Source organism: Anolis carolinensis, unplaced genomic scaffold (genome assembly GCF_035594765.1).
Source record: "Anolis carolinensis isolate JA03-04 unplaced genomic scaffold, rAnoCar3.1.pri scaffold_28, whole genome shotgun sequence".
Lineage (NCBI taxonomy): Eukaryota > Metazoa > Chordata > Lepidosauria > Squamata > Dactyloidae > Anolis > Anolis carolinensis.
Window position 1 is genome coordinate 342264 of NW_026943837.1, and position 27859 is coordinate 370122.

At 40.2% G+C, this 27859-nt stretch overlaps 3 protein-coding genes across 6 annotated transcripts in view; 1 reads left to right on the top strand and 2 right to left on the bottom strand.

The window, feature by feature from the left end:
• Positions 1–16996, bottom strand: part of LOC100560611 (protein-arginine deiminase type-2) — a 53598-nt gene extending 36602 nt beyond the window's left edge. The window contains exons 1-2 of one of the 2 annotated variants that reach the window (XM_062966719.1): positions 16864–16996; positions 8957–9117 (exon numbers count right to left, since the gene is read on the bottom strand). Coding sequence is in view for 1 of the 2 variants with exons in the window: in XM_062966718.1 (XP_062822788.1) it covers positions 585–868 (284 nt within the window). In the remaining variant the exon portion in view is untranslated. Of the gene's footprint in view, positions 1–584; positions 890–8956; positions 9118–16863 lie in introns of those variants that run through there. The other variant, XM_062966718.1, reaches the window with a different exon arrangement.
• On the top strand, positions 762–24342 carry LOC103282148 (uncharacterized). 2 transcript variants are annotated; one of them, XM_062966716.1, is made up of 9 exons: positions 762–937; positions 12873–13093; positions 16873–18424; positions 19355–19489; positions 20481–20655; positions 20753–20851; positions 22642–22733; positions 22832–22972; positions 23891–24342. In XM_062966716.1, the coding sequence occupies exons 2-9, from the start codon at positions 13056–13058 to the stop codon at positions 23999–24001; spliced, it is 2343 nt and encodes a 780-aa protein (XP_062822786.1). In that variant the 5' UTR covers positions 762–937; positions 12873–13055; the 3' UTR covers positions 24002–24342. The 2 variants fall into 2 exon arrangements, with proteins under 2 accessions (XP_062822786.1, XP_062822785.1); XM_062966715.1 differs by lacking the exon at positions 12873–13093.
• Positions 18999–27859, bottom strand: part of LOC134294898 (uncharacterized) — a 38327-nt gene continuing 29466 nt past the window's right edge. For both annotated transcript variants that reach the window (XM_062966722.1, XM_062966721.1), the window contains exon 3: positions 18999–22223. The gene's annotated coding sequence lies outside the window, so the exon portion shown is untranslated. The remainder of the gene's footprint in view (positions 22224–27859) is intronic.

The window sequence follows — 27859 nt, forward strand, 5'->3', positions numbered from 1 at the left end:
TGTGGAGAGATAATAATAATACATTAATATTAATAATACTAATAATATATATAATATTGATACTTAATCCTGTTTTAATATTTTCAGATTTTACATTGTATTGAAAGGCTTTTAACATGCTGCTTTGACCCTCCTTTGTGGAGAGATAATAATAACACATTAATATTAATAATATTAATATTTTATATATATATATATAATGATATTTAATCCTGTTTTAATATTTGCAGATTGTACTTTGTATTGAAAGGCTTTTAAATTGCTGCTTTGACCCTCCTTTGTGGAGAGATAATAATAATAAATTAATATTATTAGTAATAATATTAATAAAATAATATAATATTGATATGTAATATTAATAATAATAATATTAATAATAAAAATAATATCTATTAGAAGGTTTTTGGAAGGGGTGTGTGTTAGGGATGTGCTGCAAGAAGCAAAGCAAGGGAGAGAAGGAGACCTTGCACCCTCAAAACACCAACATGCAAAGCAACAAATGGGAAAGTTTTCTTTCTTAAAGGGGCCGCGTGCCTATTTTTTCTTTCCCCCCTCCCCTCTTTCCACGGTGGGGTCTCTCTCACCCATAGACATCCGTGGAGAGGCGTGTTCCCACCACGCAAAGGGCCTCGATCCGGTTCCCAAACTGGAGCCGCAGCGTCCTCTCCCTGGCTTGCATGGCTTGCAATGTCCAGCTGCTGCCCAGCAGGGACCCAGGCAAGTCCCGGCCACGCCCCTTTCCCCGGGCAGGCCACGCCCCTTTCCCCGGGCAGGCCACGCCCCCTTGCCTTTGCAAGACCTGAGCTTGGCTTACCTGTTGGGAGGCAAGTGTGAATGTTGCCATTGGCCAGCTTGATGAGCATTGCATGGCCTTGCAGCTTCAAAGCCTGGCTGCTTCCTGCCTGGGGGGAACCCTCTGTTCTTCCTCCCACCCTGGGTATTATATTTATCATTATTATATTGTATATTATTATATATTATTATTTATTGCATGTACATAACATCGCAACACACATGCACATCAGGCCCATGTCTCTGGGATTTGTTTCTGAATATTGGGCTATTATTAAATTATTATTATTATTATTATTATTATATTGTGTATTATTATTATACAGTAGAGTCTCACTTATCCAACACTCGCTTATCCAACGTTCTGGATTATCCAACGCATTTTTGTAGTCAATGTTTTCAATACATCGTGATTTTTTGGTGCTAAATTCGTAAATACAGTAATTACTACATAGCATTACTGCGTATTGAACTACATTTTCTGTCAAATTTGTAGTTAAACATGATGTTTTGGTGCTTAATTTGTAAAATCATAACCTAATTTGATGTTTAATAGGCTTTTCCTTAAGCCCTCCTTATTATCCAAAATATTCGCTTATCCAACATTCTGCTGGCCCGTTTACGTTGGATAAGCGAGACTCTACTGTATATTGTATATTATTTATTACATGTACATAACATCACAGATCACATTTCTGGGGTTCGTCTCTGAATATTGGGTTATATTATTATTGTTACATTTATTATTATTATTATTATTATTATATTATATTTGTTATATTTATTATTATATTGTATATTATTATATATTATTATTTATTGCATGTACATAATGTATATTTTTATATTATAGTATAGTATATATTATTATATATTATTTATTACATGTACATATCGCAGCAAACATGCACATTAGGTCCAAGTATCTGGAGTTTGTCTCTGAATATTAGCTATATTATTATTATTATTATTAATATTAATATTAATATTATGTATTATTATTACATTATAGTATATATTATTATATATTAGTATTTAATACATGCACATAACATCTCAGCACACATGCACATCAGGTCCAAGTCTCTGGGATTCGTCTCTGAATATTGGGCTATTATTAAATTATTATTATTATTATTATTGTATTGTGTATTATTATTATTTTTGTTATATTTTTATTATATTGTATATTATGATATATTATTTATTACATGCACATAACATCACAGCACACATGCACATCAGGTCCAGGCCTCTGAGATCCAACTCTGAATATCGCGCTATTATTAAATTATTATTATTATTATTATTGTATTGTGTATTATTATTATATTTGTTAGATTTATTATTAAATTGTATATTATTATATATTATTATTTATTTTTCCCACATTGGACATTATATTTAGTATTATATTATTACATTGTATAATATTATATATTATTATTTATTTCTCGCACCATGGACATTATATTTGGTATATTATTATTATTATTATTATTATTATTATTATTATTATTATATTGTATATTATTATATATTATTATTTATTTTTCCCACCATGGACATTATATTATTATATTATATTATTATTATATTGTATATTATTATAGATTATTATTTATTTTTCCCACCATGGACATTATATTATTATATTATATTATTATTATTATTATATTGTATATTATTATATATTATTATTTATTACTCCCACCATGGACATTATATTTAGTATTATATTATTATAAGCCAATCAGTGAGGGCATCTGCATAGAGGTCTGTTGAAAACCAGGCAAGTGGACTGTATATTTATCTGTGGAATAATGTCTGTTGGAGCCAAGTGGGAATGTTGCCATTGGCCATGAATGGCCTTATAGCTGCAAAACCTGGATGCTTCCTGCCCAGGAGAATCCTTTGTTGGGAGGTGTTGGCTCAGAAAACAGAGTAATCCCAGACAGGAAACAATCAGGGCCAGCTCACACCTCCCAACAAAGCACCTTTGCCTGAGAAACACTTTGAAGCCTTTACCTGGAAACTCCTCTGCAAAGGCGGCATTTTGCAAAATTCACAAAATTATAGTTCTACTTCTGCTTCTCAACTCCTGCCTCAGTTTCCCCTAGAGCTTGGGAGGTCACTACTTTACGAAGTTGTAATTCCAGTTTTTGGCTCTAAAAGTAGTTCATTGTTGGTGTCGTCGCTTTCAGAAATCAGTTCTATATACCCCAAAATTTTGCATTGCAATTGCTTTTGGGAGTACAGTAGGTGTCTCACTTATCCAACATTCGCTTATTCAAGGTTCTGGATTATCCAAGGCATTTTTGTAGTCAATGTTTTCAATATATCGTGATATTTTGGTGCTAAATTCGTAAATACAGTAATTACTACATAACATTACTGTGTATTGAACTGCTTTTTCTGTCAATTTCTTGCGAAACATGATGTTTTAATGCTTAATTTGTAAAATCATAATGTAATTTTATGTTTAATAGGCTTTTTTTCTTAATCCCTCCTTATTATCCAAGATTTTCGCTTATCCAAGGTTCTGCCGGCCCGTTTATCCTGGATAAGTGAGATTCTACTGTACTGGGTTGCGGTGAGTTTTCCAGGCTGTATGGCCATGTTCCAGGAGCATTCTCTCCTGACGTTTCGCCCACATCTATGGCAGGCATCCTCAGAGGTTGCGAGGTCTGTTGGAAATGTCAGGAGAGAATGCTTCTCGGACGTGGCCAGACAGCCCGAGAAACTCACCGCGACCCAGTGATTCCGGCCATGAAAGCCATCGACAACACATTATTATTATTATTATTATTGTTGTTGTTGTTGTTGTTGTTGTTATTATTATGTCAGATTTATCTCTTGATTGAGATGCAAAAGCAGCTGAATCTTCAAGGACTATAAGACCTATTATCTATCTCTCTATCTCTCTATCACATACATACATACATACATAAATATATATACATACACACACAAATATATACACATAAATATATACATACACACATATGCATGCATATACATACATATATACACACATACGCAGGCATGCATGTGTACACATACATATATACATGCACATGTATATACACACATACAAATACATACACACATGCATGCATACATACATTCATACACATACATGTACATATGCATACACACATATGCATACGTATACAAATATACATGCATGCATATACACACACATATATACATACACATGCATACATTCATACACATACACATATGCATACATACACACACACATATATATATATACATACACACATGCATGCCTACATTCATACACATATACACCTATGCATACGTATGCATACAAATATACATGCATGCATATATACACACACACACACACATATATATATACATACACATACATGCATACATTCATACACATACACATATACACAGATGCATACATACACACACACACATATATACATACACACATGCATGCATACATTCATACACATATACACATATGCATACGTATACATACAAATATACATGCATGCATATACACACATATACATACACATGCATGCATACATTCATACACATACACACATACACATATGCATACATACACACACACACATATATATACATACACACATGCATACATTCATACACATATACACATATGCATACGTATGCATACAAATATACATGCATGCATATATACACATATATATATATATACATACACAAGCATGCATACATACATACACATACACATACACATATACACATATACATACATACACACACACATATATACATACACACATGCATGCATACATTCATACACATATACACATATGCATAAGTATACATACAAATATACATACACATGCATGCATACATTCATACACATATACATATACACATATGCATACATACACACACACATATATATATACATACACACATGCATGCATACATTCATACAAATATACACATATGCATACGTATACATACAAATGTATACACATACACATACACATATACACATATGCATACACACACACGCACATATATATATACATACACACATGCATGCATACATTCATACACATATACACATACGCATACGTATGCATGCAAATATACATGCATGCATATACACATATATACATACACATGCATGCATACATTCATAACATACACATATGCATACATACACACACACATATATACATACACACATGCATGCATACATTCATACACATATACACATATGCATAAGTATACATCCAAATATACATACACATGCATGCATACATTCATACACATACACATATACACATATGCATACATACACACACACACACACATATATATACATACACACATGCATGCATACATTCATACACATACACATATACACATATGCATACATACACACACACATATATATATACATACACACATGCATGCATACATTCATACACATACACATATACACATATGCATACATACACACACACACATATATATATATACATACACACATGCATGCATACATTCATACAAATATACACCTATGCATACGTATACATACAAATATACATGCATGCATATACACATATATACGTACACATGCATGCATACATTCATACACATACATATACATACACACATGCATGCATACATTCATACACATATACACATATGCATACGTATACATACAAATATACATGCATGCACATACACACATATACATACACAAGCATGCATACATACATACACATACACATACACATATACACATATGCATACATACATACACACATATATACATACACACATGCATGCATGCATTCATACACATATACACATATGCATACATATACATACAAATATACATGCATGCATATACACACATATACATACACAGGCATGCATACATTCATACATATACACATATGCATACATACACACACACACACACATATACATACACACATGCATGCATACATTCATACACATATACACATATGCTTACGTATGCATACAAATATACATGCATGCATATATACACACATATATATACATACACATGCATGCATACATTCATACACATACACATACACATATACACATATGCATACATACACACACACATATATATATACATACACACATGCATGCATACATTCATACACATATACACCTATGCATACGTATGCATACAAATATACATGCATGCATATATACACATATACATACACATGCATGCATACATTCATACACATACACATATACACATATGCATACATACACACACACATATATATACATACACACATGTATGCATACATTCATACACATATACACATATGCATACGTATGCATACAAATATACATGCATGCATATATACACACACATATATATATACACATACACATGCGTACATACATTCATACACATACACATACACATATACACATATGCATACACACACACACATATATATACATACACACATGCATGCATACATTCATACATATACACCTATGCATACGTATGCATACAAATATACATGCATGCATATACACACATATACATACACATGCATGCAGACATTCATACACATACACATATACACATATGCATACATACACACACACACATATATATACATACACACATGCATGCATACATTCATACACATATACACATATGCATACGTATACATACAAATATACATGCATGCATATATACACACACGTATATATACATACACATATGCATACATAAATATGCATATATAGAATCATAGAATCATAGAATCATAGAATAGTAGAGTTGGAAGAGACCTCAAGGGCCATCTAGTCCAACCCCCCGCTAAGAAGCAGGAAATCGCATTCAAAGCACCCCCGACAGATGGCCATCCAGCCTCTGCTTAAAAGCCTCCAAAGAAGGAGCCTCCACCACGGCCCGGGGGAGAGAGTTCCACTGCCGAACAGCCCTCACAGTGAGGAAGTTCTTCCTGATGTTCAGGTGGAATCTCCTTTCCTGTAGTTTGAAGCCATTGTTCCGTGTCCTAGTCTGCAGGGCAGCAGAAAACAAGCTTGCTCCCTCCTCCCTATGACTTCCCCTCACATATTTGTACATGGCTATCATGTCTCCTCTCAGCCTTCTCTTCTGCAGGCTAAACATGCCCAGCTCTTTAAGCCTCTCCTCATAGGGCTTGTTCTCCAGACCCTTCATCATTTTAGTTGCCCTCCTCTGGACGCTTTCCAGCTTGTCAGCATCTCCCTTCATCTGCGGTGCCCAAAACTGGACACAGTATTCCAGGTGTGGTCTGACCAAGGCAGAATAGAGGGGTACCATGACTTCCCTGGATCTAGACGTTATTCCCCTATTGATGCAGGCCAAAATCCCATTGGCTTTTTTAGCTGCCGCATCACATTGTAGGCTCATGTTCATCTTCCTCCCCACGAGGACTCCAAGGTCTTTTTCGCACACACTGCTGTCAAGCCAGGCATCGTCCCCCATTCTGTCTCTTTGATTTCCATTTTTTCTGCCGAAGTGAAGTATCTTGCATTTGTCCCTGTTGAACTTCATTTTGTTAGTTTCGGCCCATCTCTCTAGTCTGTCAAGATCGTTTTGAATTCTGCTCCTGTCTTCTGGAGTGTTAGCTATCCCTCCGAGTTTGGTGTCATCTGCAAACTTGATGATCGTGCCTTCTAACCCTTCGTCTAAGTCGTTAATAAAGATGTTGAACAGAACCGGGCCCAGGACGGAGCCCTGCGGCACTCCACTTGTCACTTCTTTCCATGATGAAGACGACGCATTGGTGAGCACCCTTTGGGTTCGTTCGCTTAGCCAATTACAGATCCACCTAACCGTAGTTTTGTCTAGCCCACATTTTACTAGTTTGTTTGCCAGAAGGTCGTGGGGGACTTTGTCGAAGGCCTTACTGAAATCTAGATATGCTACATCCACGGCATTCCCTGTATCGACCCAACTCGTAACTCTATCGAAAAAAGAGATCAGATTAGTCTGGCATGACTTGTTTTTGGTAAATCCGTGTTGACTATTAGCAATGACCGCATTTGTTTCTAAGTGTTTGCAGACCACTTCCTTAATGATCTTTTCCAGAATCTTGCTTGGTATTGATGTGAGGCTGACCGGACGGTAATTGTTTGGGTCGTTCTTTCTTCCCTTCTTGAAGATAGGGACCACATTCGCCCTCCTCCAATCTGCTGGGACTTCTCCCGTTCTCCAAGAACTCTCGAAGATGATTGCCAGTGGTTCTGAAATAACTTCCGCTAGTTCCTTCAATACTCTTGGATGTAGCTGATCTGGCCCTGGGGACTTGAATTCGTTTAGAGTGGCCAGGTGTTCCTGGACAACTTGTTTCCCTATTTGGGGTTGGATTTCCCCCAATCCTTCGTCCATTCCATGTTGCTGAGGTTGAAGATGGCTTTCTTTTTGTGAGAAGACCGAGGCAAAGAAGGCATTAAGCAGTTCTGCCTTTTCCCTATCCCCTGTCACCATCACCCCATCTACTCCTTGCAGTGGCCCTATCGCCTCCTTTTTCTTCCTTTTTCTACCAACATAAGCAAAAAAACCTTTTTTGTTGTTTTTTATGTCCCTGGCAAGCCTGAGCTCATTTTGCGCTTTAGCCTTGCGAACCTTTTCCCTACAGGAGTTGGCTATACGTTTGAATTCTTCTTTGGTGATTTCTCCCCTTTTCCACTTCTTGTGCATGTCACTTTTGAGCTTTAGCTCAGTTAGAAGTTCTTTGGACATCCATTCTGGCTTCTTTGCACTTGTCTTATTTTTCTTCTTTGTTGGCACTGTTTGCATTTGCGCCTTGAGTATTTCACTTTTGAAAAACTCCCATCCATCCTTAACTCCCTTGTTTTTTAATATCGGCGTCCATGGAATGCCGCTCAGTAATTCCTTCATTTTTTGGAAGTCAGCTCTCTTAAAGTCCAGAATGCGTGTTTGACTTGTGCATATATACTCATGCATATATACACGCATGTACATCCATTTTTCCCTTTCTCTTATCTCTGTGCATACCGCCCTCTAGTGGCCTAATAAGGAGCCAGGTTTCCGCCCTTTGCTGCTGTGATAAATGGGAAGACTATTGCTTAACAAAAGCCCAGAGATAGAAACATGTCTCACCTCTGACTCTATCTCTCTCATGGTTCCATCCTGGGATTCATAGTTTGCTCTGGGGCTTAGCACTATTGTCATTACTCCTTTTCCATCCCATTGTCCCAGCGGCTTTTGCAACGTCCCGGCTTCTCTCTTCCTCCTCCTCTGTCCTCAGCTTCCTTCCATTGCTGCAAATGGAGTCCAACATGAAAATCAATAGTGGTTTCGTGGGATATTTGCCTGGGATATAAATGAGGTATATAAGTAAATATACACACACACATACATATCTCACCTAAAATATAAATATGATCCATACACACACATATATACATGATATATGTATATACATACACATAGATCATATATAGATATACATACACTCACACATACATGGAAGGGGTCCCTGAGGTCATCTAGTCCAACCAATGTCCAATATGTATGTGTGCATATATGTGTCTGTGCGTATAAAATGTACATTTTACATATATGTTTGTGAAGAACACATAAAAATATGATACACACATTTACATACACAAGATATACACACATGTATAAAAATAATTACGGTACATGTATAATACGGTACATATGTATCATATGTATATTTTATGTGTTATACACAAACATATATATAAAATGTACATCTTATACACGCACACAGACACACATATATACACACACCACATACATATTTGACATTGGGTTGGACTAGATGACCTCAGGGACCCCTTCCATGTATGTGTGAGTATGTATATATCTATATATGATCTATGTGTATGTATATCTATATATGTGTATCATAATATGTATCATATGTATAATGTAGATATCAAATTTTCGTGTGTGAAATATACATTTGATATCTATATTATACATATTATGATATACATATATAGATATACACACAAACACACACTCACACATACACGGAGGTCATCTGGTCCAACCCAATGTTCAGTATGTATGTGTGTGTATATATATATATGTGTGTGTGTGTGTGTATAAGATGTATATTTTATATGTGTGTGTGTATCAAATGTACATGTACTGCATATATGTAAGGCATATGTTTACTCCATATTTTTCCCTCCATTATGCAGTGCAATTTTTGCAGTATATTTAAAAGAGAGAAAGAACCTGAGATAGATAGATAGATAGATAGATAGATAGATAGATAGATAGATAGATAGATATATTTTAAAGGAGGAAAAATAGGACTCCAAAACAGGCGTGCAAGATAATTGCGGGTGGGAATGCTATTTCAGTCCAAAAAGTGTACAATCTTCGGAGGTGAGGAATGTACCAAGGTGGTTTCTAAAACATCCCTAGCATTGCTTAATAAGAAAAACACCCTCATATATATGTGTGTGTGTGTGTGTGTGTGTAGGCATTAGCTCTGTTTTTCATGTTTTATGTCTCCATCACGCAGACAAGATTGATAGATAATCGATAGATAGATACAGAAGATCTGTATAGGAAAGATAATAATATAGAGGTGGAGGTTTAATGGGCCTTAACAAGCATTGCTAATAACAAGGCAGCAGGAGACGACGGGATCCCAGCTGAAGAGATCAAGCTGAAGAGATCAAGAGAAGATGGCGAGATTATATAGAAGATCCGTATAGGAAGGATAATAATATTGAGGATAGCTTTGACGGGGTGATGAGTGAATCAGAACCAGACACCTTAGGAGTGAGGTTTAATGGGCCTTAAGCATTGCTAATAACAAGGCAGCAGGAGATTATACAGAAGCTCAGTATAGGAAGGATAATAATATCATGGATAGCTTTGATGGGGTGGTGAGTGAATCCGAAACACATCCTGAGGAGTGAGGTTTAACGGGCCTTAAGAAGCAGTGCTAATAAAAGGCAGCAGGAGACGATGGGATTCCAGCTGAAGAGATCAAGCTGAAGAGATCAAGAGAAGGTGGCGAGACTATACAGAAGATCTGTATAAGAAGGATAATAATATCGAGGATAGCTTTGACGGTGTGGTGGATTAATTAGAACCAGACATCCTGAGGAGTGAGGTTGAATGGGCCTTAAGAAGCACTGCTAACAACAAGGCAGCAGGAGACGATGGGATCCCAGCAGAACTGTTAAAAATCTTAAAAGATGATGCTGTCAAGGTGATGCATGCCATATGCCAGCAAATATGGAAAACACAAGAATGGCCATCAGATTGGGGAAAAAATCAATTTATATCCCCCTACCCAAAAAGGGAAATGCTAAGTAACGGTTTAGAAAAGGGAGCCCAATGCCAGTTTCTGCCTCTGTCCACAAGAGGGAGACAAAGCTTTATATACAGCGGTGCATTAGTGCAGTTCTGCCTCTGTCCACATATATATGTATGTGTGTGTATATATATATATATATATACAGTAGAGTCTCACTAATCCAAGCTAAATGGGCTGGCAGAAGCTTGGATAAGCGAATATCTTGGATTATAAGGACTGATCAAGGAAAAGCCTATTAAACATCAAATTAGGTTATGATTTTACAAATTAAGCACCAAAACTTCATGTTATACAACAAATTTAACAGAAAAAGTAGTTCAATCCGCAGTAATGTTATGTTGTAATTACTGTATTTACGAATTTAGCACCAAAATATCATGATATATTGGAAACATTGACTACAAAAATGGCTTGGGTTATCCAGAGGCTTGGACAAGCGAGGCTTGGATTAGTGAGACTCTACTGTATATAATATTATATATGTATATTATACATACATATATATTAATATTATATATGTATATACACACACATATAATACTTTGATTATATTATACACACACACACACACACACACACACACATATATATATATATATATATTAACATATACACACATGTAGGATACATGGGTTATATTATTTATGCATATATTAATATTATATATACACATATAGAATACATAGGTTATATTATATACGCATATATATATATTCATATATATACACACATATATAGAATACATAGTTTATATTATTTACGCATATATATTACCTTACCGTTACCTTTTATACACACATATATAATACTTTGATTATATTATACACACACACACATATATTAACATTATATACACACGTATAGAATACATAGGTTATATTATTTATGCATATATTAATATTATATATACACATATAGAATACATAGGTTATATTATATACACACATATATATTCATATATATATATAAACATATATAGAATACATAGGTTATATTATACACACATATATTCATATATATACACACATATATAGAATACATAGTTTATATTATTTACGCATATATATTACCTTACCTTTACCTTTTATACACACATATATAATACTTTGATTATATTATACACACACACACATATATTAACATTATATACACACGTATAGAATACATAGGTTATATTATTTATGCATATATTATTATATATACACATATAGAATACATAGGTTATATTATATACACACATATATATTCATATATATATAAACATATATAGAATACATAGGTTATATTATACACACATATAAATTCATATTATATATACACATATATAGAATACATAGATTATATTATATACGCAGATATATTAATATATATATACACATGTATAGAATACATAGTTTATATTATTTACGCATATATATTACCTTACCTTTACCTTTTATACACACATATATAATACTTAGATTATATTATATACACATATATTTAATTTATATGTACATATACATGCACACATATATATATATACACACACACACACACACAAATAATAATAATAATAATAATAATAATAATAATAATAATAATATATTACTATATACTTATATTATAACACCAATATTAATAACAAGTAAGTTTAAAGTCAATCATTTAGCATTTCGGTGGCAATCTTTGCAATCTTTGTATTCATATTGTCCCTTATCTCAGCCATTTGGGAGTTTGGATGACCTCAAGGACTCCCATCACCTTCCATGATTCGCTCAAAAGGCAGCCGTTTCTCCTTGCAAAGGGCTTTTGAATATATTTTATTTCCTCGCCATCGAAACCGAGAAAAGATCAAGGTCCCGGGTCATTATTTTCAAACCAAAACGGGGAAAAGGAGACCCAAATATGGAAAGAAAAGATTATTTTTCTCGGAAGACCGAAAAGTAAGTACAATGATTTTGAATTATATATTTTTATATTTATATATGAGAAAAAAAATCTCAAACGATGGGACGACAGGGAGAGAAAATATATATTTTTATATTTTTGTATTTTTATATGAGAAAAAATCTCAAATGATGGGACGACAGGGAGAGAAGATATATATTTATATATTTATATTTGAGAAAAAATCTCAAACATTGGGATCACAGGGAGAGAAAATATATATATATTAATATTTCATATTTTTGTATTTTTATATTTATATATGAGAAAATATCTCGAACGATGGGACGACAGGGAGAAAAATGTATTTTTTATATTTTTATATTTTTGTATTTTTATATTTTATATACGAAAAAATCTCAAATGACGGGACGACAGGGAGAGAAAATATATATTTTTGTGTTTAATTTTTTTATATGAGAAAAAATCTCAAACGATGGGACGACAAGGAGAGAAAATACATTTTTTTACATTTTTATATTTTTGTATTTTTATATTTATATATGAGAAAGAAAATCTCAAACAATGGGACGACAAGGAGAGAAAATATATATTTTTATATTATGTATATATATTTATATATGAGGAAACATCTCAAACGATGGGACGACAGAGGGAAAATAAAATTACAAGTGGGAAATATTAAGAGAATAGATGGAGCAAGTAATAATCGATGTGATAAATTGAATTTTCATCTATTAACTCTAAAAAAAATGAGATGAGAAGGAGACGGAAAATGGCCGCGAGGAATGACTGTCATTGTTATTATTCACATTAGTTAAAAGAACCAATAAAAACATCTGATAATCCGTTAATAATGGGATCAATTGATAAACTCCCCAAATTTAGTGCCTTAGTATTGTATTTTTAGTTGTATATATTGTATTTCAATCTCTATTGTTCCCAGCGTTGAGCCCTGGAGGGTAACAAGAATTTTATTTAAAATATATTAATACTAATATTTCTATTTATTATTTATTTATAATATTTTATGTATTATTTATTAATTATTTATTATATATATTTATTTTATGTTATATATTATGTATTAATAATATTTATTTTATTATTTATTATTAATCATTATTTTATTTTTATTTTGTTTTATTATTTTATTACTATTATTGTATTTTTACTATTAATAATAACAATGTTATGTAATAATAATCTTGCATTTTATTCAAGTCATTTCCAACATTATTATTCAATAATTGTATTATTATTAATGATAATAATATCGCCTTTTATTCAAGTCATTTTCCCACATGATTATTAAAAAATCATTATATATTAAATATTTATTAATAATAATAATTAATAATAATGCAAGTCATTTGTCACCATGATTATTAAATAATCATATATTAAATATATTAGTAATAATTATTAATAATATTGCACTTTACTCAAGTCATTTGCCAACTTTACTATTTAAAAATCCTTATATATTAAATACTTATTGATATAATTAATAATATTGCATTTTATTCATTTGTCAACATTATTATTAATCCTTATATATTAAATACTACCTGTGCCCGGCCACGCGTTGCTGTGGCGAAGTCTGGTGGTTTGGGAAATAAAGTATTGAGGAATTGGTGGTAGTTAAGGTCAAGGGTCAAGGTTTTCCCCAGACATTAAGTCCAGTCGTGTCTGACTCTGGGGGTTGGTGCTCATCTCCATTTCTAAGCCGAAGAGCCGGCGTTGTCCGTAGACTCCTCCAAGGTCATGTGGGATGACTGCATGGAGCGGCGTTACCTTCCCTCCGGAGCAGTACCTATTGATGCACTCACATTTGCATGTTTTTGAACTTCTGGGTTGGCAGAAGCTGGGGCTAACAGTGGGGGCTCTCTCCATTCCCCCAATTCAAACCTGCGGCCTTTCGGTCCAGAAGTTCAGCAGCTCAGCGCTTTAACACGCTGCGCCATCAGGGGATATTATTTCCTAAAGGTTGTGAATATACAATATTTCTGATTGTTTTTTTTTTGTCTGTTTGAGGCAAGTATGAATGCTGCAATTAGGTAAAATTATTAGGATGTAATGGCCTTGCAGCTTTAAAGCCTGGCTGTTTCCTCCCTGAGTGAATTTTTTGTTGGGAGGTGTTAGCTGGCCCTGATTGTTTCCTGTCTGGAATTCCCTTGTTTTCAGAGTGGTGATGTTTGCGATATTTTGTGTGCTTCTACTGTCTGTGGCCCTGAGAAAACAGAGGATTTGCCAGACTTTGATGATGGAAACATTATGTTGGGAGGTGTTAGCTGGCCCTGATTGTTTCCTGTATGGAATTCCCTTGTTTTCAGAGTGGTGATGTTTGCAATATTTTATGTGCTTCTACTGTCTGTGGCCCTGAGAAAACAGAGGATTTGCCAGACTTTGATGATGGGAATACTTTGTTGGGAGGTGTTAGCTGGCCCTGATTGTTTCCTGTGTGGAATTTCCCTGTTTTCAGGGTGTTGTTCTTTATTTAGTGTTCTGATTTTAGAGATTGTATTGTTCTGTTTTATTATAGCACATTAACTTTTATATATTCTGATTTTAGTGTTTTTGAATACTTGGAGCCAGATTGTATTCATTTTCACGGTTGACCGCAACACAATACAGTAGAGTCTCACTTATCCAACATAAATGGGCCGGCAGAATGTTGGATAAGCGAATATGTTGGATAATAAGGAGGCATTAAGGAAAAGCCTATTAAACATCAAATTAGGTTATGATTTTACAAATTAAGCACCAAAACATCATGTTAGACAACAAATTTGGCAGAAAAGTAGTTCAATACGCAATAATGCTATGTAGTAATTACTGTATTTATGAATTTAGCACCAAAATATCACAATATATTGAAAACATTGACTACAAAAATGCATTGGATAATCCAGAACCTTGGTAAGCAAGTCTTGGATAAGTGAGATTCTACTGTAATTACAACATAGCATTACTGCGCATGGAACTACTTTTTCTGTCAAATTTGTTGTATAACATGATGTTTTGGTGCTTAATTTGTATAACTATTACCTAATTTGATGTTTAATCGGCTTTTCCTAAATCCCTTCATATTATCCAACATATTCACTTATCCAACGTTCTGCCGGCCTGTTATGTTGGATAGGTGACACTCTACTGTGTATTGATAATCTTATATTATCTGCTTAGAACTGGATTATATGTGGCCCCTTCTTCACAGCTGTATAAAATGCACACTGAAGTGGATTATATGGCAGTGTGGAGTCAAGATAATCCAGTGCAAAGCAGATAATATAAGATTATAAATGTGATATATAGCTGTCTGGAAGGGCCTTGAGTCTACACTGCCATATAATCCAGTTAAAATCAGATAATCTGTGGAAGAGACCTAAGTGAGGCCTAAATCTGCTTTTCCCTAACTGAACCCTGGCTGTCCCTTGGTTGCTAGGAGACCAAGTGGGCAGAGATTAGCCTTCTAACCGGCAGCAATTGGATAAAAAAAATCCCTCTCCCTCTAATTATGACTTTATTTTTCTTTTCTTTTTGTTGTATCAACCTAGAGGCATGGATGATGGGTTGTGTTGTCAAATTTGGAGGTTGGGGGATGTTTAGTTTTGTTGTTTTGCTTGGTGCCAGGATTCCAGCACTCTTATATATATATAGATTTATTTATAATAATTATTAATAATATTACATTTTACTCAAAACACTTTCAACCTTACTATTAAATCATTATTATATATAAAATATGTATGAAAAGGTAGAAGGTGGGTCAAGGAGATGATGAAAAGGTCATGTCTCCTACCTTCTCCAGATGTTGCGGCTCCAACAAGACGGTGGGACGGATCCTGGCCGCTTGCGTGTTCTCCATGTTCACCTTGATGGGGAACATATATATGGATTTAAGCCAGACTTTGCAATCCTGGAGAAATGCAGAGGAGGCTCTAGGTGGGCTTCCATCCTGTCAAGACCTTCTTCTCGTCCCCATGATCCATCTCATCCAGGAGCAGATGACGCGGAAGGATGGAAAAGGCAGGGCGTTGATGCTGGAGGAATTGGCCATCTCCTGCAATGAGAAGCTCCACCACTGTCAAGATCTCGATTGCCACGTCTTCGTGAAGATGTTGTTAGAGAAGTGGGACTCCATACCTACGTCTGAGAAGGTCTTGGGAAAGCCTGGGATCATTCTGGAACTTCTACAAGCATTTGGGTATCCTCAGGAGGACCTCAACGCAATGGGATCCAACCCCGACTGGACCGGTGTGCTTCTTCTCAGGTTGCTTCTCCGAATACAAGGCGCCATGTTGGAATCATCAGAAGATGCTCAAGGCTTATGGCTACAGGTCTTCAACCCGTACGCCATTGGCTCATCAGAAAGCGTCCGGGAATGCGGGGCCGAGAAGAACCTCAGCCTTCTCTTCTCCACTCAACGCTCCTCAAAGATAGGGAAGGACCTCAACTTTCCCACCCAAAGTTCTTCAGAGATGAAGGACCTCAACTCTTCCATCCAGTATCCCCCAAAGAGGGAGAAGAACCCCAGTTCTTCCAACCAAAGTTCTTCAAAGATGAAGAACGTCAACATTTCCACCCAAAGTTCCTCAAAGAAACTCAACCTTTCCACCCAACATCAAAGCGACCTTCTCTTCTACGCCCAAAGTTCCTCGAAGATGAAGAAGAACCTCAACTTTTTCATCCAAAATTCCTCAAAGATTGAGAACCCCAACTCTTCCAACTCAAATCAAAGCAATCTCTTCTCCATCCAAAGTTCTTCAAAGATGAAGAACCTCAACATTTTCACCCAAAGTTCCTTGAAGAGGGAGAAGAACCCCAACTCTTCCACCCCAAATCAAAGTGACCTTCTCTTCTCCATCCAAAGTTCTTCAAAGAGGGAGAAGACCCCCAACTCTTCCACCCAACGTCAGAGCAATCCCTTCTTCACCCAAAATTCCTCAAAGAACCTCAATGTTTCCACCCAACGTTCTTCAAAGAGGGAGAAGACCCCCAACTTTCCCACCCCACGGTTGAGCAACCTTCCCATCTCCTTGAAAGACCTGGATTCCCTGACGTCCTGCTTGCTGGAGAAGACCCGTCGGAGGCTGTCCAGGAAGTCCCGGGAGGTGCTGTCCTTGGTGAGCTTGAAGGTCACCCTGTGGCTGCTGACAGGGCTACTCTACCCGGCGGCAGCGTTGTCCTTCACGGAGATGACCGGCTGGGTCCAGCGCTACGCCTGGCGGCTCAAGCAGCGGACGGAGGCCCTCCAGCACGAGCGGCACCTGGCCGAGGACCTCCTGCACCAGATGCTGCCCAGGTCGGTGGCCAAGCAGCTGCGGAGGCGGGAGAAGGTCGAGGCCGAAAGCTATGACCAGGTAAGACCGGCATTGAGTTCGAGTCCTGACTCAGTATGGTCTGTTGGGTGAAGATCAATCTCTATTTTCTGACCAAGGAAGTGACCCCCTCCTCCTTGGATCGTACAATGAGTCTTCTGTGTTTGGCGTGATGATAAACACGCCTGTGGTGTGTCTTTTATATGGATAACTGGCGCCAGATTATAATTTACATATAATTGGTGCAATTTGGGACTTCAAGGGAGTCGCCGGGTGCCAAACAAAGACCACCTGGAAGTGATTAAGACAACAAAAAGCCCGATGAACCCCGAGTGTCATTTGTCGTGTCCCCAAAACGGTATACGGGACACCCTGATAGAGCAGAGAGCATTTTTCAAGATATGGGGAAGAGTCAGATATAGAAGGAAATGTTAAGATTTAACTTTATACTTGCAGAGTCTCAGCGCCTTCCAGTAGCTTACACCTGCTCAGTACTTTCAGTCTTCCAGTCTGCTTCCACAGCAGACACTTGAGCACATGCCCGGCCATTGTCAGTTTTTACTACTGTCTTTCCCCCAGTCTAGATGATATTACAGACTCACCACAGAACGTAGTATCTTGTCCTAGTAGCCAGGTTTAATTGCATATAGACTTCACAACAACAAAAAAGGAGGAAGGGGGGAAAATACACTGAACATGGTTCCTTATATACAATACAATTACACATAGTAATCCTTGATTGGTTACCAACTAATTGACCCAACCCAAACTCAGGATTGCATCATTGACAATCACCTGGAGTAGGCCCAAACACATTCCCCAAATGATTCCCCATATACAATCAATCAGCATTCCCAATAGAAGCCCATTAGCAGTGCGTGACTCAATACATTGTAAAACCTAACAGGAAATAACACTCCCGAACCAGGAACACATGGTGTCACTCTTCCTTGTCCCTCTCTTTCCGGGCAGGTGACCATCTTCTTCTCGGACGTGGTGGGCTTCACCGCCATTGCCGCCTCCTGCTCCCCGCTGCAAGTGGTGGAGATGCTCAACGGCCTCTACGTCTGTTTCGACACCCGGATCGAGTCCTACGACGTCTACAAGGTCCTGATGACCCTTCCTTTGGGGGAAGGGGCACCCCAGGGGTCATCTGGACCAACCACAGAATGGAGGGATTGAAAATGGTCCACAAAAGTAGGGGAAAGGCAGCACAAAATAGGTCAAGAGGCAGGACAGGAAGACCTGGCTACTCCAAATGGACCCGAGTCTCCAGGACCAGAGCTACCAACAAGAGGGGTTCTGTAGGTCTTCCTGGAGATGTCTCACCATCCATGTTGTCCCATGGATGCCCAAGTCTCCAGGGCCAGTGTTACCAACAAGAGAGGTTCTGTAGGTCTTCCTGGAGATGTCTCACCATCCATGTTGTCCCATGGATGCCCAAGTCTCCAGGACCAGAGCTACCAACAAGAGAGGTTCTGTAAGTCTTCCTGGAGATGTTTCACCATCCATGTTGTCCCATGGATTTCTGAGTCTCCAGGGCTAGTGTTGCCAACAAGAGAGGTTCTGTAGGTTTTCCTGGAGATGTTTCACCATCCATGTTTTCCTGGAGATGTTTCACCATCCATGTTGTCCCATGGATGCCCGAGTCTCCAGGACCAGTGTTACCAACAAGAGAGGTTCTGTAGGTTTTCCTGGAGATGTTTCACCATCCATGTTGTCCCATGGATGCCCAAGTCTCCAGGACCAGAGTTACCAACAAGAGAGGTTCTGTAGGTTTTCCTGGAGATGTTTCACCATCCATGTTTTCCTGGAGATGTTTCACCATCCATGTTGTCCCATGGATGCCCAAGTCTCCAGGGCCAGTGTTACCAACAAGAGAGGTTCTATAGGTTTTTCTGGAGATGTCTCACCATCCATGTTGTCCCATGGATGCCCGAGTCTCCAGGACCAGTGTTACCAACAAGAGAGGTTCTGTAGCTGTTTCAGCAGACTAGAAGGAGGCCAATGTTGTCCCATGGATGCCCAAATGGGGTCTGCCTAGATGGCCTTTGTGGGTTCCTTCCAGCTCTGATGGTCCTACGATTCCCTTTCACAGGTGGAGACCATCGGAGACGCCTACATGGTGGTGAGCGGCCTGCCCGAGCGCAACGGCGAGAGGCACGCCCACGAAATCGCCCAGATGTCCCTGGACCTGGTGGCCGCCGTACGGCAGGTCCTGGTCCCCCACATGCCAGACAGGAAACTCGAGTTACGGGTCGGCATTCACACGGGTGAGCCAAAAGACCTACATTGGGAACTACACCTCCCCAAATCCCCCAACCAATCCCCTGACACTGCCTTCCTTTCCTTCCTTCCTCTTCGTCGCAGGGCCATGTGTTGCTGGCGTCGTGGGGCACAAAATGCCCCGCTATTGCCTCTTCGGGGACACGGTTAACACCGCTTCTCGGATGGAGTCCACCAGTTTGCGTGAGTAGTGAGAAATGTTTCCATTTTTCAAAAGGCTTGATATGGTTCCTCCAACTTGGAAAGCTCTTGGGTGCCATGGAAGATTCTTAGGTACCACTGGAGACTCTTGATTACCATGAGAAAGTCTTGGGTACCATTGGGTGCCATTGGAGACTCTTAGGTGCTATTAGAAGCTATTGACTTCAATGGGAAAGTCTTGGGTGCCATGGGAAAGTTTTGGGTACCCTTAGAGACTCTTGGGTGCCACTAGCGACTCTTGACAGCCATTGGAGACTTATGGGTGCTATTAGAAGCACTTCACTTCCATAAAAAGTCTTTGGTGTCATGGAAGGCTCTTGGGTGTCACTGGAAAATCTTGGGTGCTATTAGATGCTCTTGAGAGCCATGAGAAAGTCTTGGGTGCCATTGGAGATTCTTGAGGGTTATTAGAAGCTGCTTAGTGCCATGGGATACTCTTGGAGGCTATTAGAAGCTCTTCACTTCCATGGAAAAGTCTTTGGTGCCACTGGAGACTCTTGGGTGTCATAAAAGATTCTTGAGTGCTATTAGAAGCTCTTGAGTGCGTGGAAAAGTCTTGGGTGCCATGGAAAGTTCTGGGGTGCTATCAGAAGCTCTTCACTTCCATAGGGAAGGCTTAGGTGCCATTGGAGACTTTCAGATGCTATTAGAAGCTCTTGGCTTCCATGCAAACTCTTGGGTGCCATAGGAGACTCTTGGGTGCTATTAGAAGCTCTTGACTTCTATGGGAAAGTCTTTGGTATCATGGAAAGCTTTTGGATGCCATAGGAGACACTAGAGTGCTATTAGAAGCTCTCGAGTACCATGAGAAAGTCTTGGGTGATATTGGAGACTCCTGGGTGCTAGTAGAATGTCTTGGGTGCCATGAGAAATACTTGAGTGCCATTGGAGATTCCTGAGTGCCATAGGAGACTCTTGCATGCTATTAGGAACTTTTGAGTGCCATGGAAAGCTCTTGAGTGCCATTGGAGACTATTGGGAACCATGGAAAGCTTTTGGGTGCCATATGAGATTCTTGAGAGCCATAGAAGGCTCTTGGGTGGTATCAGAAGCTCTTGTGTTCCATGGCAAAATCTTGGGTGCCACAGGAGACACTTGGGTGGTATTAGAAGCCTTTGAGTGCCATGGAAAGCCCTTGAGTACCATAGAAGACCTTTGAGAGCCACAGGAGAACCTTGGGTGCTATTGGAAGCTGTTGACTTCCATGGGAAAGTCTTGGTTGCCACTGGAGACTCTTGGGTGCTATTAGAAGTCCTTGAATGCCATGGAAAGTCATTGAGTGCCATTGGAGACTCTTGGGAACCATGGAAAGTGCCTCATCCTCTGTCTAGCTGGAGGTTTTGTTTAGCAACATCTGCATTGGGTGACAAAGAAAAGCAGGCGACAACAACAACAGGAAATTAGATTTCTATATTATTATCTTTCCTATACAGCTCTTCTGTATAATCTCACCATCTTCTCTTGATCTCTTCAGCTGGGATCCCATCGTCTCCTACTGCCTTGTTATTAGCAATGCTTGTTAAGGGCAATTCAACCTCAACCTCTATATTATTATCTTTCCTATACAGCTCTTCTGTATAATCTCACCATCTTCTCTTGATCTCTGCAGCTGGAATCCCGTCGTCTCCTGCTGCCTATCGATTATCTATCAATCTTGTCTGCATGATGGAGACATAAAACATGAAAACCAGTGCAAATGCCCCCCCCCCCCCCCACACACACACACTTTGGATCGCAATAATATATGTCGTATTTTTCAATATTATCCCCAGCTCAGAAGATTCACATCAGTTCGGCCACGTATTTGGCGCTGCTTGAGGACGACGCCTATGAGATGGAGCCGAGAGGGGAGATCGAAGTGAAGGTGAAAACAGGGCTCAAATGCACTTGGACATGAGCTTGGTCGAGTCACACTCTCTCAGCCCCCATAACCAATTCCCCGCCGGTTTCCCTCCTGAGCAGGGCAAAGGGAGAATGCAGACCTACTGGCTCCTGGGGAGCAAGAACCACAGCGTCCAAAACGACAGCCTGGTCTGCCACTGGAACCCAGGCCTCTCCCGGGAAGCGGCGAAAGGGGAGCGGAGCCGGGCCTCGACGCGCCAGGTGGGTCACCCCCGGGGATGGATGGGACCATGGGAAAGTCATGGGTGCTACTGGAGACTCTTGAGTGCCATGGAAAGCTCTTGAGTGCCATTGGAGACTCTTGAGAGCCATAGGAGACTCTTGGGTGCTATAGGGGATTCCTGGGTGCTATCAGAAGCCCTTGAGTGCCATGCAAAGCCCCTGAGTGCCATGGGAAAGTCTTGGGTGCCACTGAAGACTCTTGAGTGCCATGGAAAGCTTTTGAGTGCCACTGGAGACTCTTGAGAGCCATAGGAGACTCTTGGGTGCCACTGGAGACTCTTGAGAGCCATAGGAGACTCTTGGGTGCCACTGGAGACTCTTGAGAGCCATAGGAGACTCTTGGGTGCCACTGGAGACTCTTGAGAGCCATAGGAGACTCTTGAGTGCTATAGGAGATTCCTGGGTGCTATCAGAAGCCCTTGAGTGCCATGGGAAAGTCTTGGGTGCCACTGAAGACTCTTGAGTGACATGGAAAGCTCTTGGGTGCTATTGGAGACTCTTGAGAGCCATAGGAGATTCTTGGGTGCCATTGGAGACTCTTGAGTGCTATAGAGGACTCTTGAGAGCCATAGGAGACTCTTGAGTGCCATGGAAAGCTCTTGAGTGCCATTGGAGACTCTTGGGTGCCACTGGAGACACTTAGGTGCTCGTAGATGCTCTTGGGTGCCATGGGAAAGTCTTGTGTGGCATCGGAGCGGTTCGGATGCCATGGAACGACTCCTGGATACCACGGAAGTCCCTTAGATGCTACTGGAGATTCTTGGGTGCTGTGGGAACCCCTTGATTACCGTGGGGACTCTTCTTCCCAGTCCTGAGGGAGAAGGGCCTCCTCTCTTGACGTTCCCTCCTACATCAACGACATCCTGACCCAGGCCTTCCTGTGCTTCTTCTCCGCAGCCATCCCGAGAGGAGAAGCGGGTGCCGGATTTGTTGGCGCTCCCCGACGGATCGGCGGAAGCAGCCGGGATATTGCCAGGGTTTGTGGAACAAGAGTGCCACGGCCTTTAGGGTGCCACATATCCCTTATTTTTGGTCTCGGAAATCCCCCCACGAGCCACCAGATGTCACCAAAGTCTTATCTGGACCGGGTTTGCTGCTTCACTGATGGTAGCGCTGGAGTTACACTTCCACAGTGTCCCTGTTCTGACTTACATACACATTCAACTTCAGAACTGATCTCGTTTGTAACTAGGGGACTGCCTGTATTTATTTATTTATTCTGTTTATTTTATTTATTCTGTATTTTGACCCCGCTCTGTCTTAGTCCGAAGGGGACTCACAGCGGTTTCCAAATTGGCCATAATTCAATGCCACAGTACGACATAAAATATATAAAATATGAAATTACATTAGACATTAAAATAAAAAAATACACTGAAATCCATTTAAATAAGTTGTTAAAGAAATCATCTGAGCCACTGAGCTGGATAGCAGACATACATCCACCTCCACTGAGGTGGATAGCAGTTACACAACCACCTCCGTTGAGCTGGATAGCAGTTACACAACCACCTCCACTGAGGTGGATAGCAGATACATAACCACCTCCACTGAGGTGGAGAGCAGATACATAACCACCTCCACTGAGGTGGATAGCAGATACATAACCACCTCCACTGAGGTGGATAGCAGTTACACAACCACCTCCACTGAGGTGGATAGCAGATACATAACCACCTCCACTGAGGTGGATAGCAGATACATAACCACCTCCACTGAGGTGGAGAGCAGATACACAACCACCTCCACTGAGGTGGATAGAGATACATAACCACCTCCACTGAGGTGGATAGCAGATGCACAACCACCTCCACTGAGGTGGAGAGCAGATACACAACCACCTCCACTGAGGTGGATAGGAGATACATAACCACCTCCACTGAGGTGGATAGGAGATACATAACCACCTCCACTGAGGTGGATAGCAGATACATAACCACCTCCACTGAGGTGGATAGCAGATACATAACCACCTCTACTGAGGTGGATAGCAGATACATAACGACCTCCACTGAGGTGGATAGCAGTTACACAACCACCTCCACTGAGGTGGATAGGAGATACATAACCACCTCCACTGAGGTGGATAGCAGATACATAACCACCTCCACTGAGGTGGATAGCAGATACATAACCACCTCCACTGAGGTGGATAGCAGATACATAACCACCTCCACTGAGGTGGATAGCAGATACACAACCACCTCCACTGAGGTGGATAGCAGATACATAACCACCTCCACTGAGGTGGATAGCAGATACATAACCACCTCCACTGAGGTGGATAGCAGACACACATCTACCTCCACTAAGGCGGAAAGCAGATACACATCCACTTCCACTGAGGTGGACAGCAGATACACATCCAGATCCACTGAGGGGATAGCAGACACACATCCAACTCCATTGAGATGGATAGGAGACACACATCCACCTCCACTAAGGCAGAAAGCAGATACAAATCCACTTCCACTGAGGTGGCCAGCAGATACACATCCACTTCCACTGAGGGGATAGCAGACACACATTCACCTCCATTGAGATGGATAGGAGACACACATCCACCTCCACTAAGGCGGAAAGCAGATACACATCCACTTCCACTGAGGTGGACAGCAGATACACATCCACTTCGACTGAGGGGATAGCAGACACACATCCAACTCCACTGAGATGGATAGGAGACACACATCCACCTCCACTAAGGCGGACAGCAGATACACATCCACTTCCACTGAGGGGATAGCAGACACACATCCACCTCCACTAAGGCAGAAAGCAGATACACATCCACTTCCACTGAGGTGGACAGCAAATACACATCCACTTCCACTGAGGGGATAGCAGACACACATCCACCTCCACTGAGATGGATAGGAGACATACATCCACCTCCACTAAGGCGGACAGCAGATACACATCCACTTCCACTGAGGGGATAGCAGACACACATCCACCTCCATTGAGATGGATAGGAGACACACATCCACCTCCACTAAGGCGGAAAGCAGATACACATCCACTTCCACTGAGGTGGACAGCAGATACACATCCAATTCCACTGAGGGGATAGCAGACACACATCCACCTCCACTAAGGCAGAAAGCAGATACACATCCACTTCCACTGAGGGGATAGCAGACACACATCCACCTCCATTGAGATGGATAGGAGACACACATCCACCTCCACTAAGGCGGAAAGCAGATACACATCCACTTCCACTGAGGTGGACAGCAGATGCACATCCACTTCCACTGAGGGGATAGCAGACACACATCCAACTCCATTGAGATGGATAGGAGACACACATCCACCTCCACTAAGGCGGAAAGCAGATACACATCCACTTCCACTGAGGTGGACAACAGATGCACATCCACTTCCACTGAGGGGCTAGTAGACACACATCCAACTCCATTGAGATGGATAGGAGACACTCATCCACCTCCACTAAGGCGGAAAGCAGATACACATCCACTTCCACTGAGGTGGACAACAGATACACATCCACTTCCACTGAGGGGATAGCAGACACACATCCAACTCCATTGAGATGGATAGGAGACACTCATCCACCTCCACTAAGGCGGAAAGCAGATACACATCCACTGAGGTGGACAACAGATACACATCCACTTCCACTGAGGGGATAGCAGACACACATCAAACTCCACTGAGATGGATAGGAGACACACATCCACCTCCACTAAGGCGGAAAGCAGATACACATCCACTTCCACTGAGGGGATAGCAGACACACAGCCACCTCCGCTAAGGCGGAAAGCAGATACACATCCACTTCCACTGAGGTGGACAGCACACACACAACCACTTCCACTCAGGTGGATAGGAGATACACCATAAACTCCCAGTGGCTTTATGGAGATGTTAAACAATATGGGGGACAATACTGAGCCCTGTGGGACTCCCCAAGACAACGGCTATGGGACCGAGCAGGTGTCTCCCAACAACACTTTCCAGGAAGGACCGGAGCCACTGCAAAACTGCGCGTCCAAGTCCTGGTGTCACAGGGACACACTCCCCCTCTCGAGTTTACGTTCTCAATATGCCGATATACGGAATGGCTTTGGTATTGGACAGATATGTATGTGATCTCCGGGAACGGCCTTGGCTGGACGTGCCGCAGACCCGAGGTATGTTAATGGCTGCTGTCAGCGCAGACACGTTAGTGAGCCTCACACTTCGGGAAGGAGTGATAAGGAGGCCGTGCGGACAGGACACGGCCAAGCCAGCCCTGATAAGGCAGCGGCGTCCGCACTTCAACGGCCGCACCAAAAGGAGCCTTGGTTTCCCGGAAAAGTCCTCGAAGGATGGCAGGTCCGCTCTGGGATTTGAGTCCGAACTTGGAAGGACAAACGGCACAACGCTGATATGCATGCCCAAGATGTGAGGTGCCATAAGGGTAATGAAATTTCCGCCTAGGACAAAACAACAAAACTACACATCCCAAAAACACTAAACTTGGCAGCAGAACTCCTCATCCATGCCTCTGCGTTCATACAACAAAAAGAAAAGAAAAACAAAGTCCTAATTAGAGGGAGAGGAATAATTATTTTTATCCAATTGCTGCCAGTTACAAGGCTTAGCTCTGCCCACTTGGTCTCCTAGCAACCCAGGGGACAGGCAGAGTTAGGCCTCACTTAGGCCTCTTCCACACTGTCTATAAAATACAGACTATCTGATTTTAACTGGATTATATGGCAGTGTAGACTCAAGGCCCTTCCACACAATTATATAACCCATTTATAATCTTATATTATCTGCTTTGAACTGGATTATCTTGACTCCACACTGCCATATAATCCACTTCAGTGTGCATTTTATCCAGCTGTGTAGAAGGGG

Coding starts and splice junctions, on each gene's coding strand:
- LOC103282148 (XM_062966715.1), top strand. CDS start 867: ATGGCCTTGCAGCTTCAAAGCCTGGCTGCTTCCTGCCTGGGGGGAACC. Junction 20,852..22,641: donor GATGGAGTCCACCAGTTTGC/GTGAGTAGTGAG, acceptor TATTATCCCCAG/CTCAGAAGATTCACATCAGT. Junction 22,973..23,890: donor GCCGGGCCTCGACGCGCCAG/GTGGGTCACCCC, acceptor TCTTCTCCGCAG/CCATCCCGAGAGGAGAAGCG.